Source organism: Citrus clementina, unplaced genomic scaffold, assembly GCF_000493195.1.
Source record: "Citrus clementina cultivar Clemenules unplaced genomic scaffold, Citrus_clementina_v1.0 scaffold_2, whole genome shotgun sequence".
In the NCBI taxonomy this organism is placed as follows: domain Eukaryota; kingdom Viridiplantae; phylum Streptophyta; class Magnoliopsida; order Sapindales; family Rutaceae; genus Citrus; species Citrus x clementina.
The window spans coordinates 10498840-10510242 of record NW_006262688.1 but is presented as its reverse complement, the minus strand read 5'-3'; the positions used below and the strand labels follow the sequence as shown (position 1 = coordinate 10510242).

The 11403-nt window shown below is 34.0% G+C and overlaps 2 protein-coding genes across 2 annotated transcripts in view; both read right to left on the bottom strand.

The window, feature by feature from the left end:
* Nucleotides 1-1809, bottom strand: part of LOC18051839 (NAC domain-containing protein 73) — a 4949-nt gene extending 3140 nt beyond the window's left edge. Inside the window, exons 1-3 of the mRNA XM_006446645.2 lie at nt 1366-1809; nt 1062-1251; nt 9-341 (exon numbers count right to left, since the gene is read on the bottom strand). Of these exons, the coding sequence (XP_006446708.2) occupies nt 9-341; nt 1062-1251; nt 1366-1566 (724 nt within the window). The 5' untranslated portion in view covers nt 1567-1809. The remainder of the gene's footprint in view (nt 1-8; nt 342-1061; nt 1252-1365) is intronic.
* A 3981-nt stretch (nt 1810-5790) lies between these two features.
* On the bottom strand, nt 5791-9367 carry LOC18051838 (receptor-like protein kinase 5). Its single transcript, XM_006446644.2, has 2 exons — nt 6685-9367; nt 5791-6489 (listed from the first exon to the last, which is right to left on the bottom strand). The coding sequence occupies exons 1-2, from the start codon at nt 9362-9364 to the stop codon at nt 6098-6100; spliced, it is 3072 nt and encodes a 1023-aa protein (XP_006446707.1). The 5' UTR covers nt 9365-9367; the 3' UTR covers nt 5791-6097.
* Nucleotides 9368-11403: the final 2036 nt, after the last annotated feature.

Genomic DNA, 11403 nt, shown 5'->3' with positions numbered 1-11403 from the left:
GGAATTACCACATTGTCTAGGCTGTGTTTGGTAGAACACTTTAGAAACCACAAGCTCCCCATCTTTCTCTTCTTCATTGCCGCCAAGATGGTACTGATGCATCACCCAGTTTGTTTTCTCAGGCTTTTTTTGCTTCCCATAGTTGGTGTAAAGCACAAGAATTTTCTTGTAACCTTTCACTTTGCCACCGATGAACACTGGCCTTGTCTTGCCTGTTTTGTGCCACCGGGTCTCGCCGCCTTGTTCGTCTGTATGCACCTTTCTTCTTTTTCTGGTCCCTGTTGTGTATGCTTTCGAAGGTCGATGAAAGAAGTGCCGAATTAAGCCATCTTTGGAAACTCCTGCGTGCATCATATGTATATGAGGATAACAACATTAATTGACGATTCACATTATATGTTAAAATTAAGAAAAGAATATTTGTATATCTGTGTTTTTTGTATGTATGTATATGTATATATATGTATGCATACATGAACATGGAGTATTTTCTTGACTTTTGTAGCTGACATATTAGGGTTAGCTGGGGTTTCCTTTGTTGGCAAACGGTGATTTAATTAGTTCATCGGGTGTTAACGGGCAATGGGGTTACACAATTATCTTTGAATTAAGAAACTATAGTGGTTGGATTAAAATGACATACTACTATTAAGTATTAACCAACTCTTAACATTAATAGAAAACCTAATGATATGAACCACAGTGGTTGGATTAAAATGAACCATCACTCTGCTTTTTGCTTCACCAAGAGTTCATAGTACTGACGAATTAATTAATGCATGTATGATACGTGTAATTGAACTTAATATATCCACCACTTGCATTGTGGTTTTTCAAAATAAATACACATGTCTCTGCATCATTTACTTATTGTATGGTTGACATGGTACTTTTAATGTGTTTTAGAATTTCTCCAGCAATACAATGGATCTATAAACAACCAACTAATAAAATATTGTCATATCATATATATGAAAAAATAAAATAAATAATCCACATACACGTGATATTAAAGAAAATTTACACATTTCGCTCATCAGAATTAAACTCAATTTAATTACCAGGTAATTTTTCAGGATGTGTGTAGCAAATTCCATTCTCTCCTTCAAGCGTAGGAATAAACTCATCGATGAGAGGGTGAAGTTTACGAGCATCAGCCCTCACCTTGGCTTCCAGATGCTCAAGAAGTTCTTGATCCGTCGGATCGAACTTCACCCCAGCCGGTAGTCCCGGCAAATCATGAATCCTTGCCTTAAAAAACGGCCAACGAATCATAATAACCATATATTAATGTGCAAAAATGATTACAGAATATATATAATGTGCAATAGTAAAGCAATTAACTATATATATAACTACACGTACCTGCTCGTTACATTTGATCTGATGACCACATGAAGGACAAGATCTAACCAAACAATTTTTGGCTTTTGCACTACTACTACTATTAGAAGTATTGTTATTATTATTATTATTATTATTATTATTATTATTGGTGGAGGATGATGGCGGTGAGCTTATTCTCTCAATCGTTTGCACATCACTGCAGTCATTGCACCAAGTCATGATGATGATTCTTTCTTTGGTTTCCTCTTATGCCCATTACACAATAATAGATCTTTTGTTTTGTCTGATTCCTCTCCACTACTGCTCACTCCAAAATAAAATATATCTATAAGAAGAAAGGTATACAAAGAGGGAGGAAGAGAGAGATGGGACAATTAAAAGTGATCAAAGGTTAAAAGCAACTTGTCTCTTCTAAAGCTTTGTTCCCCTCATGGCCAGTGCTTGTTCTTCTTCTTCTTCTTCTTCTTCTTCTTCTTCACTACATTGCACTCAAGAGAAAGAGAAAAAGAGAGCAAGCTAACTTAAAAATCAACATAGATACTATAATTTTGAGAAATAAGGGTAAAACTAAAAGAAGCAGACAAAAAGAAATTGAAAAAAAAATAATGAAAAAAATAAAAGGGTATTTGTTTGCTTGGATCTTACGTTTGGATTTTGCTTATATTGTGTATGACAACTTGTAGGAGAATAAATGTAGTTTTTGTGTCTTTTTTACTCCGTCAAAAAGGCAAACTTTGATTTGTTAAGGCTGGAATTAGATAATTAAAATATAGAAAATAAATAAAATATAAATATAAAATAATAATCAGGATTGAGTGAAGTAGGGGCAAGCTGTAGCTAGCTTGCTGATTTAGCACCAAGAAAGACAGGTTTCTTGCTTTACATGATAAGTCTACGTGAAGAAATAGAAATAGATTTTTGGTTGGCTGTTAATATTAAGGCGTTTCTTCTTTATCTTTCCATAGTTTTTTTTGTTTCCATTTTTTAGCTTTGTTCACACTCTAGGGCGACATTGGACCTGCATCCCTCTTCTCTCGTAAAATTTAATTGACAGCGATTTGCTAGTCTTTTATCATTTTTGTTTCCACGTGGCGAACTGGGAAATTTCCCATTTGGCAATAAAATGTTTTATCTTTGTGTAAATCATCTGCAAATAGATAAGAAATGAAATGAAAAGTGATGAAATAATGCCAAGGACTTGAACCCAATGCCAGCTTTTCAATCTGTCCTTCTTTAGTCTCGGTCACCCGAGTTCTTCGAATCATGAGGGAGATAGAGGCCTTGGTTTAGACTTTACCCACTAAGCAGCTGTTTGCTTTCATGGTTATTCTTTTGGACTTTTCCAGGTTCAATTGTAGTACAACGTATTGTCTACGGCGCTGATGCCCCACAATGTTTCAATTAATGCACTCATATTTACCGAGAAGGGAATTCTGTGACTGATAAATTGGGGAACATCGGATTGCCATGCGATGCTTATAGCTGGGGGGGATAGTCCACCTAGTAGTGTTATTCAGAGTTTGCTTGAGGATTCATGCATGGGGCTTGCCAAAGTATAGATTTTCTTAACCCGAGTTGCAGCCTCATTTCTTTGTAATTTTTTTTTTATTTTAAACAAATTTATGCGTTTATCCCAAAAAAAAAAAAATTGTATGAGTCCCCATTTTTTGGGTGGGCTATTAAATTTATTTTTATTTTTTTATAAGTATTAATAAAGAAAAATTTATAAATTATAATCAACTATTTTTTTTTTCAAAAAGCTTACCCAGGCTGCGGCCCGGGTTAGCCAACTCTTAGCTTCGCAGCAAGTAGTATCCAAATTTTATTTATTTAATATTAGGTGCATTTGGGATTGAAGTTGAGCAGTTGTAGTTTAGAAGCTAAGCACTAAAGTATTTGGTAAATACTAACTGTTGTAGTTTGGAAGATATGTTGAAATAATTTTTTACTTGTAACATAGAAAATTTATTATATCTCTAATAATTTTGTCAAAATTATTATTTAAAATTTATATTTACTATAAATTATTAACTTTTATTTTATAGTTACAATTTTTTTTAACAGTTGTTGTAGCTTAAAAAACTACACACCTTAATTCCATACAGGATCATTGTTTGTTGAATTTATACTTATTTAAGACTAAGAAATGAGATGATGTGAATAAAGTTTGAACTCTAAATCTTTCATATCAATTGAACGAACTAACATACACTGGCATGTAAGAGAAAAGGAGAGATTGATAATTAATAGAGTAATGATACAGCCACAAACTCTTGTACAAATTTATTTTGTACAAACTGATGTGTACAAAGGAGAGATTGATAACTTTTATTTTATAGTTGAATTAAATATCACTTGGCCCACATGATTTGTTTTTATTAATTTATATTTTCATTCAACCAATGAATTAATGCCACGTCAGTTTGTACAAAATAAGTTTGTACAAGAGTTTGTGGCTGTATCATTACTCTAATTAATATGATAAGAATAAATTAACTTCATCTTGCACACTCCATCAGTTCCAACGTGTATCACGACTCAAGTCCGACGTGGGAGTTTAAGACACACACTTTCCAGTTGTGGAATTTCTTTCTCTTTAGCATTTTGTTACTCCACGGAATCCATTCAAAGCAACTGGGTTAAAATATAGTGAAGCATTCAGAATTTCTTCCTTTTTTTTTGGTGGGGGGTAGCTGCTGCTTTTTAAACATTCCTTGAATCTGTTGAATTTTTATTTATTTATTTGAAAAACCCGATTTATCTTATTATAATTTATATCATCGAGGATCAGGTTGGGTTGTTGATGTATATTATAGAATAATCCACTTTTGTTTTGTTAATGAAAAATTCAATTAGAACAAGGTTCATGAGTTTAATAAATTACGTTTATGTGAACTATAAAAATAGAACATATGTATTTGATAAATTTTATTATTAAACTGTTGTTTTATCTAATGACCATAAGTATTTATTTAATCCTATAAGCTCTTTCTAAATTTTCTATTGTTATATGGTTGTTTTTTAACCAGAGATTTTAAAAATTAAATAAGTTATTTTGTTTCTACTAATAAAAATTTAAATTTTGGACTCTTGAAAGTAGAAGTTGAAAAGCTTTTTTTTTAAATATTAAAGTATCTAAAATATCACTTACTTATTTGACAATATGATTCCCTTCCTTTCATAACATAACTTTAAAAAAATTAATCTATTAAAGTAATTTAATTTTATAGTTTTAATAAAAACTCTCATCGACAACCGAACAGCTAAAAGTTTTATTTACAAAGCTAAATCAAATATAGCAAAATAACTTAAGTCAAAAAATTAATTGAGAAATATTTAATTGATTATTTGTCTAAACTACTTGCTTATTTATTTTTTTAACAACAATGTGAATTTTATATAATTATTTTTTTTAAAGGTGGACTGTATTCAGGAAATATAACCACCCTTCAAGATTTTGCAGGCTATCTTAAGTAAGAATCGCGTCTTCAAACATATATTGGGGCGTATCTAGAGACAATATATATATAACAATAAAGTTGGGCTAAGGTTATGGGCTCTAGACTATAACAGTGATAGAAACTGAGGGTCAGCTGCAAATATGTCATCAGTCATCGCTCTTTCTTATTCATTTCACAACGGGATTTAATAAATTATCCCCAGATAGAGCGACAATCTTTAGCTTATCCCATAAAAATGTGAAAATTTTAATTTATTTCTTATTTTTGTTCAAAAAATAGTTTTATCCCAAAAAATAGGGTCAGGCTACAGTGCAATTGTGGTACCGTGCCACAGTTGCACCAGCCGTTGGATCCATTCAAATGAGTAGGGTCCACTTGAATAAGTAGAAATCCAACAGTTGGGTGCAACTGTGACACGGTACCACAGTTGCACCTCAGTTTTATCCCAAAAAATAATGACAAATGGGTGATTTTTCTTTCCTATCTTTTCAATAATAAATGAAGGGTCAATCGAAGTTTTTACATTTTTATAGATAAATTAAAAAAGTGTCATTATAATTAAAGGTAAATAAAAGTTATTCACAATTATAGGACGGTGTATTTCTATTTCTTCAAAGCATGTGCACAGCTGTAAATATTTGTCAGTTATACACCATACGGTGTATGACGGTGCTCGCCTAACAAATACTGTATACGGGGATCAAACAAGATTTGTCTGTTGATGTTAGGCCCCAATAAAATTAATGCCCATTTAGTCAAGACTTTGAAAGAGAGAGCAGCCTGTCATTCTCACGAGCTGCACATAAAATGTGCCAAGAGAGAAGGACGCATGAGAGGGTCCAATTGAGTAAATTTTGGACGGCCGTGGAGGCCAATGGCAGCCACATGCTCACAATTATCTCTCGTTAAATTAACAGAACTGTCTTTTTACTTGGGACCAAAAACAACGCATCACGATGATAGACACAAATGGAGGGAAACATTCAAAACGAGACAAATTCCATTAAAAGCCTTTGAAATTTCATCGACTATTTCTGTACAATGACGCGATCCTTCCATCCAATCAGCTGAAAAAAGATGCCTTTTCAATGTTTGACGAGTCTCACATTTGCACGTTACAAGGATTGTACAATGACACGATCCTCTCAATTACCTAATAATCAAAGCGAATACAATGAAGCATCGACTAAAATTACAAGACAAACTCACAGTTGCAATCTTTATAAAATGTCCATTGTCCTGTCATTGTGGACTAACTTACTGTAGATACACGTTTTCGATTTAACTTCTTAAACTAAAATTTGATTATCAGATGGATCTTCATAGTAGTAAGGCGAGAGCTTGCCGTCTTTCTTGATGGTCTTAGACTTGTTCTCTGCGGTGGCTTCTTGCAACAGTTTAACCACCTTTCGCATGGAGGGGCGATTAAGGGGGAGTGCATTGGTGCAAAGGAGACTGATCTCGAGGACCCTGCAAATTTGATCCTTGTAGCTTGAATCGAGGTTGGAATCAATTATATTGTCCAGGCCTTTCTGGTCCAAGGTGGTGCAGACCCATTTTACCAAGTCTTTCTCCCCAAACTCTGGATCAATTGGAGGTCTACCAGTAATCAATTCCAGAAGGACCACTCCGAAACTGTAAATGTCACTCTTTTCATTCACTCGAAGAGTATATGCATATTCTGCATCAAATTTAGGATGAAACAGAACAAATGTTAAAAGTATACTCAAAGATAATGATCTTCACGTCAATGACATTAAATCCCTTACTAATCTCATCTTAAATCAATCAACTTGTTTAAGGCAATAAACTCAAGAATACAACTCCAGCAATTTAAATCATATAGCAATTTTAATCAAGAAGTCGGCAAATATACCTGGTGCAATGTAACCGCAAGAACCTGCAATTACGGACATGGATTCGGGCCCCTTGCCAACTCCATCAACAACCTTAGCAACTCCAAAATCTGCAACTCTAGCACTAAACTCTGCATCCAACAATATGTTGTTGGATTTCACATCGCGATGAACAATTGGAGGAACACAATCATGATGCAAATAAGATAACCCCTCAGCCGCATCCAAAGCTATCTTATACCTTGTTGGCCAATCCAACAAACTTGCTTTGCCGCTATGCAACACATCTCCCAAGCTCCCATTTGGCATGTACTCGTAAACCAGAAGCTTGCAATCTCTGGAGTTGCAACAGCACCACAATCTCACAATATTTTTGTGCCTTATCTTTCCCAATGTTTCAACTTCTACTTCAAATTCATCTCTCTGTGACTCATTACTTGAATCATCCTTCTTGGCTCTTCCCCACAGTTTCTTCACTGCCACTACATCACCATTGCTTAGCAAAACTTTGTAAACTTTCCCCGAAGCTCCACTTCCAATCAAATTTTCTTCTTTCAGACAGTCAGCAATCTCAAACTCACTAAAACCAATTTTGTGGAATGACTTCCACTTCGACAAAGCCATTCCCTTCTTTGTCTTCTTAAGTTTCCGATACTTCACATAGAACCAAATAACCCCAACAACAAAGACGACACCAGCAAGAAGAAAGATCAATCCAAAAATCCACAGAGAACCTTCATTCTTAGATCTACCAGTCTTTGGACAGAGACCAGCCAAGTCCCCGCACAAACCTGGATTCCCCAAGAAGCTACCCCTATACATTTCCTTGGCATATAAAGGAGGTAGCTCGCCAGAAAGCCTATTATTTGACAAATTAAGTACATTGAGCTTCAAATTCTGCAATTCAAGTGGGATTTTCCCAGAAAATAAATTCCCGGAAAGATCAAGATAATTCAGCACCGGCAAATTCCCAATTTCACTTGGTATTTCACCAGAGAGCCTATTGTTAGCCAAATTGAGCTCATTGATATTCTTCCAACTTTCAATTCCTTCTGGAATCCCACCAGATAGTTCATTTTCACTAAGATCAAGATTTCCCAACTGACTCAATTTCGCTAAACTCCCTGGAATTTGTCCTGCAAACTTGTTACCATCACCCGAAAATTCAACCAAGTTACTCAACAACCCAACTTCATCTGGAATTGACCCCGAAAAGTTATTTCTGGAAACCAAAAGACTTGAAAGATTGTTTGCACCAGAAATAGATTTTGAAATCTTCCCAGTAAATGAATTATCAGCAAGTTCAAACAAATAAATATGAGGCAAGCCCCAGAACATCTCAGGAACTGAACCTGATAACAAGTTATGCCTCAAACGGACCCTCCTCAAGCTCCGACATTTTCCTAGACTTTGTGGGATTTTCCCAGAAAATGAATTGTATATCAGTACCAAATCCTCTAAAGACCCTTTCTCACACAAACCCTCTGGAATTTCACCAGAAAATTGATTGTACGAGAGGTCTAATGTTGTTAAAGGAGAGTACTTCCCAAGTTCGCTCGGCAGCCCACCTCTGAGTTTGTTGTTAAACAATTTGAGTTCAGACAAGTTCTTAGACCGAGCTATACTCTCTGGCAAAGTGCCCTCGAGTCTGTTCTCATACAAGTTGAGTGACTCGAGCTGTAGCTCACACAACTCGTTCGGAATCGTCCCAGTCAGCTGATTCATCGAAGCGTCAAACCTCAAAAGCGTCGTCATATTAACCCACTTCACCGGTAATTCGCCAGACAACGAGTTCTTAAACAACTCAATTTGCTCTATGCTTTTCATTTCGGTGATCGAACTCGGAATCGACCCAGTGAGCCCGTTGAACGACAAGTCTAAATTTTTAAGCTTCGTCAACCGAGTCAAGCTCTCAGGAATTTCACCCAGGAGGTTACATCCACTGAGCCAGAGATACTCGAGGTTCGTCAAGTTGCTGAGCTGACTCGGCAGCTGACCCGGTTGAAACGGGTTGTAAGCGAGACGAAGCTCCTTGAGAGTGGAAATGTTGCCGAGCGAACTGGATATGGTTCCATTCAAAAGGTTATTAAAGAGTGAGAGTGACTCGAGTTGAGTGAACTCACCAAAACTCGCAGGGATGTCACCAGTGAAGTTATTTTCTTGCAGTTCTAAGGACTTGAGGTTTTTCAGCTGCGAAAGGGTTGCAGGGATGGCGCCAACGAGCAAATTGGATCCCAAGTTCAAGTCAGTCAGATTCCGACACGTGGAGATGTCAAGCGGGAGCGATGAGTTGATGTAGTTGTTGTAAAGAGAGAGCTGGGCGAGATAAGGGAGGCGGCAAAAGAAAATGGGGAAAGGGCCGGAGAGCTGCGACTGGGATAAATTGACGGAGGTGACTCGCTGAGTGAGTGGGTCGCAGGAGACGCCCCGCCAGTGACACGGGGTGTCGACCCGGGTGTCGTCCCACGAAGCGAGGGAGTCAGTTGGATCGGAGAGGCCGAGTTTGACTCGCCGGAGGTAGAGGCCGTCTTGGTTCAGTGATTGAGTGAGCAAGGGCGGGGAGAGTGTGAGACATAACAGGAAGAAAAACAGAAGCATTTTTATTAACTTTTTCCAGTTGTGTTTTTGTTTTTCTGTTTTCAGTTTTTGTTGCAGCTCTGCTCTGGCTTTGCGTTGTGTTTGCGGGGGGGATTTCATCATTTTTTTTTTCTATTTGAAGGGTGGGGGGGTGGTGGGTTTCATTTCAAAATGGGAAGTGGGGCCTACAGTCCACTTACCTGCAACTGTGAGGCCAACTGGGTTAAGGGGAATTGCGGAAAGTGTTTTCTGCCAACATGTGAAGCCGCTATAAAGTTGTTCAAAGATGGAAGTATGCAGTCAAATGGAGTCAGTATAAACAGAACAGAATAAAAACGCGGAATCGGTTTATATTTTTATTTTTATTTGTATTTTTATTTTGAATTATTACCATTTTACTACTTCAAGAATTATAAAACATTAAATCAATAAATAAAGGAGTGTTATTTCTTTTTCATTTTACCATCATAATTTTACAAAATTTTTTGATTTATTACTGTTCTTTTAGAATTATTAGTTGACTAAGTTACTTGACTAATGAAATATTAATTTTACCCTTTATAATAAAATACACAAAGATAGATATCAAATAGTAAACATAAAATTATTGTAACGCCCTTAAATTGTTAAATAATAGTACAAAAAGTATTATTAATATTATTATTTTACTACTGTAATCTTACAAAATAAAGTATCTCTTATTTTACTATTTACTATTTTTTTTATTAGAATCGTCAGTTGACTAATCAAATATCACTTTTACCCTTTATAATAAAGTACATAAATATAAATATTAAATAGTAAACATAACCTTATTGGTATGCCGTTAAATTGTTAAATAATAGTTTTTAAATAGTAATCTCGAATTTATTACAACTATAAAAATAGTAAATTAACAAAAATACCCTTAGATATTTTTGTTTTAAAAAAAAAGCACAATCTATTCTAGAAAGAATTTTAAATATAGAAGTGTCGATTCTATATATAAGTTTTAAGTTTTTTTTAAATAGGCTGTGTTTTTTCAAGGGTATTTTTGTCAAGTTGCTACTCTTATAGTTGTAATAAGTTCAGGATTATTCATAAATGAATGGTTAAAACTATTATTCAACAGTTTAAGAGCATACCAATATTTTTTTTTTGTTTGCTATTTGATACCTCTATTTTACTAGTCAATTAATGGTTCTAACAAAAAAAAAAAGTAGTAACATAAAATATTTTGTAAAATTATGGTAGTAAAATAATAGGGAAAACTAATTCTTGTACTCATTTGATATTTTACAATTCTTGAAATAGCGATGACAATTGTTTTATTTTTTGAACTTGTTATGATTGTAGTGTAGAGCGTGAATATTTTAAGGGAAAATGACAAATACACCCCTAACATTTAGGTAAAGGGACAAAAACCCGCCTAATATTTTAAAAAAAATATTTACACCCCCAATTTATTATAAGTTTATCATTATACCCTTCTAGCATATAAAAAAAATTATTAGATTATCTAATTTGTCTATATATTATTAATAAAATTATAAATATATCCTCATTACCTCATTCCTCTATTTAAATTTTTATTAATAACCAATTTTTAAAAAAGACATCTACACACCTAAAAAAAATTGTAAATAAAATTGGTTATTAATACCATAATAAATAACATAGAAAATTGGTTATAAATGTACAAGTTTAAATGATTGACATGTGGAGAATTGTTAAATATACAAGTTTAAAGTTTAAATAAAATTGGTTATTAATAACTAATTTTATTTTTAAAATTATAATTTATTTACAATTTTTAGGTCTATAGATGTCTTTTTTGAAAATTGGTTATTGATAAAAATTTAAATAGAGAAATTGGACAATGAGAGTATATTTATAATTTTTTTTATAATATCCAATTTGTCTATTTATAATTTTATTAACAATATATAGATAAATTGGATAATCTAATATATTTTTTACATGCTAGAAGGGTATAATGATAAAATTATAATAAATTAGGATGTAAATATTTTTTTTTAAATATTAGAGGGTTTTTGTCCCTTTACCTAAACGTCGGGAGTGTGTTTGTCCTTTTCCCATATTTTAATTTAAACTTAGACATTAAAATCTAGTCATTGATTTGGCTCAATTTAAGGGCTAAGATAATTGTTTATATGGTATTA

Bases quoted from the DNA above. Each gene is read 5' to 3' on its own strand.
- LOC18051838 (XM_006446644.2), bottom strand. From the start codon at position 9,364: ATGATGAAATCCCCCCCGCAAACACAACGCAAAGCCAGAGCAGAGCTG. The intron at 6,490-6,684 runs GTATATTTGCCG...AATTTGATGCAG, and splicing joins TTGCGGTTACATTGCACCAG to AATATGCATATACTCTTCGA.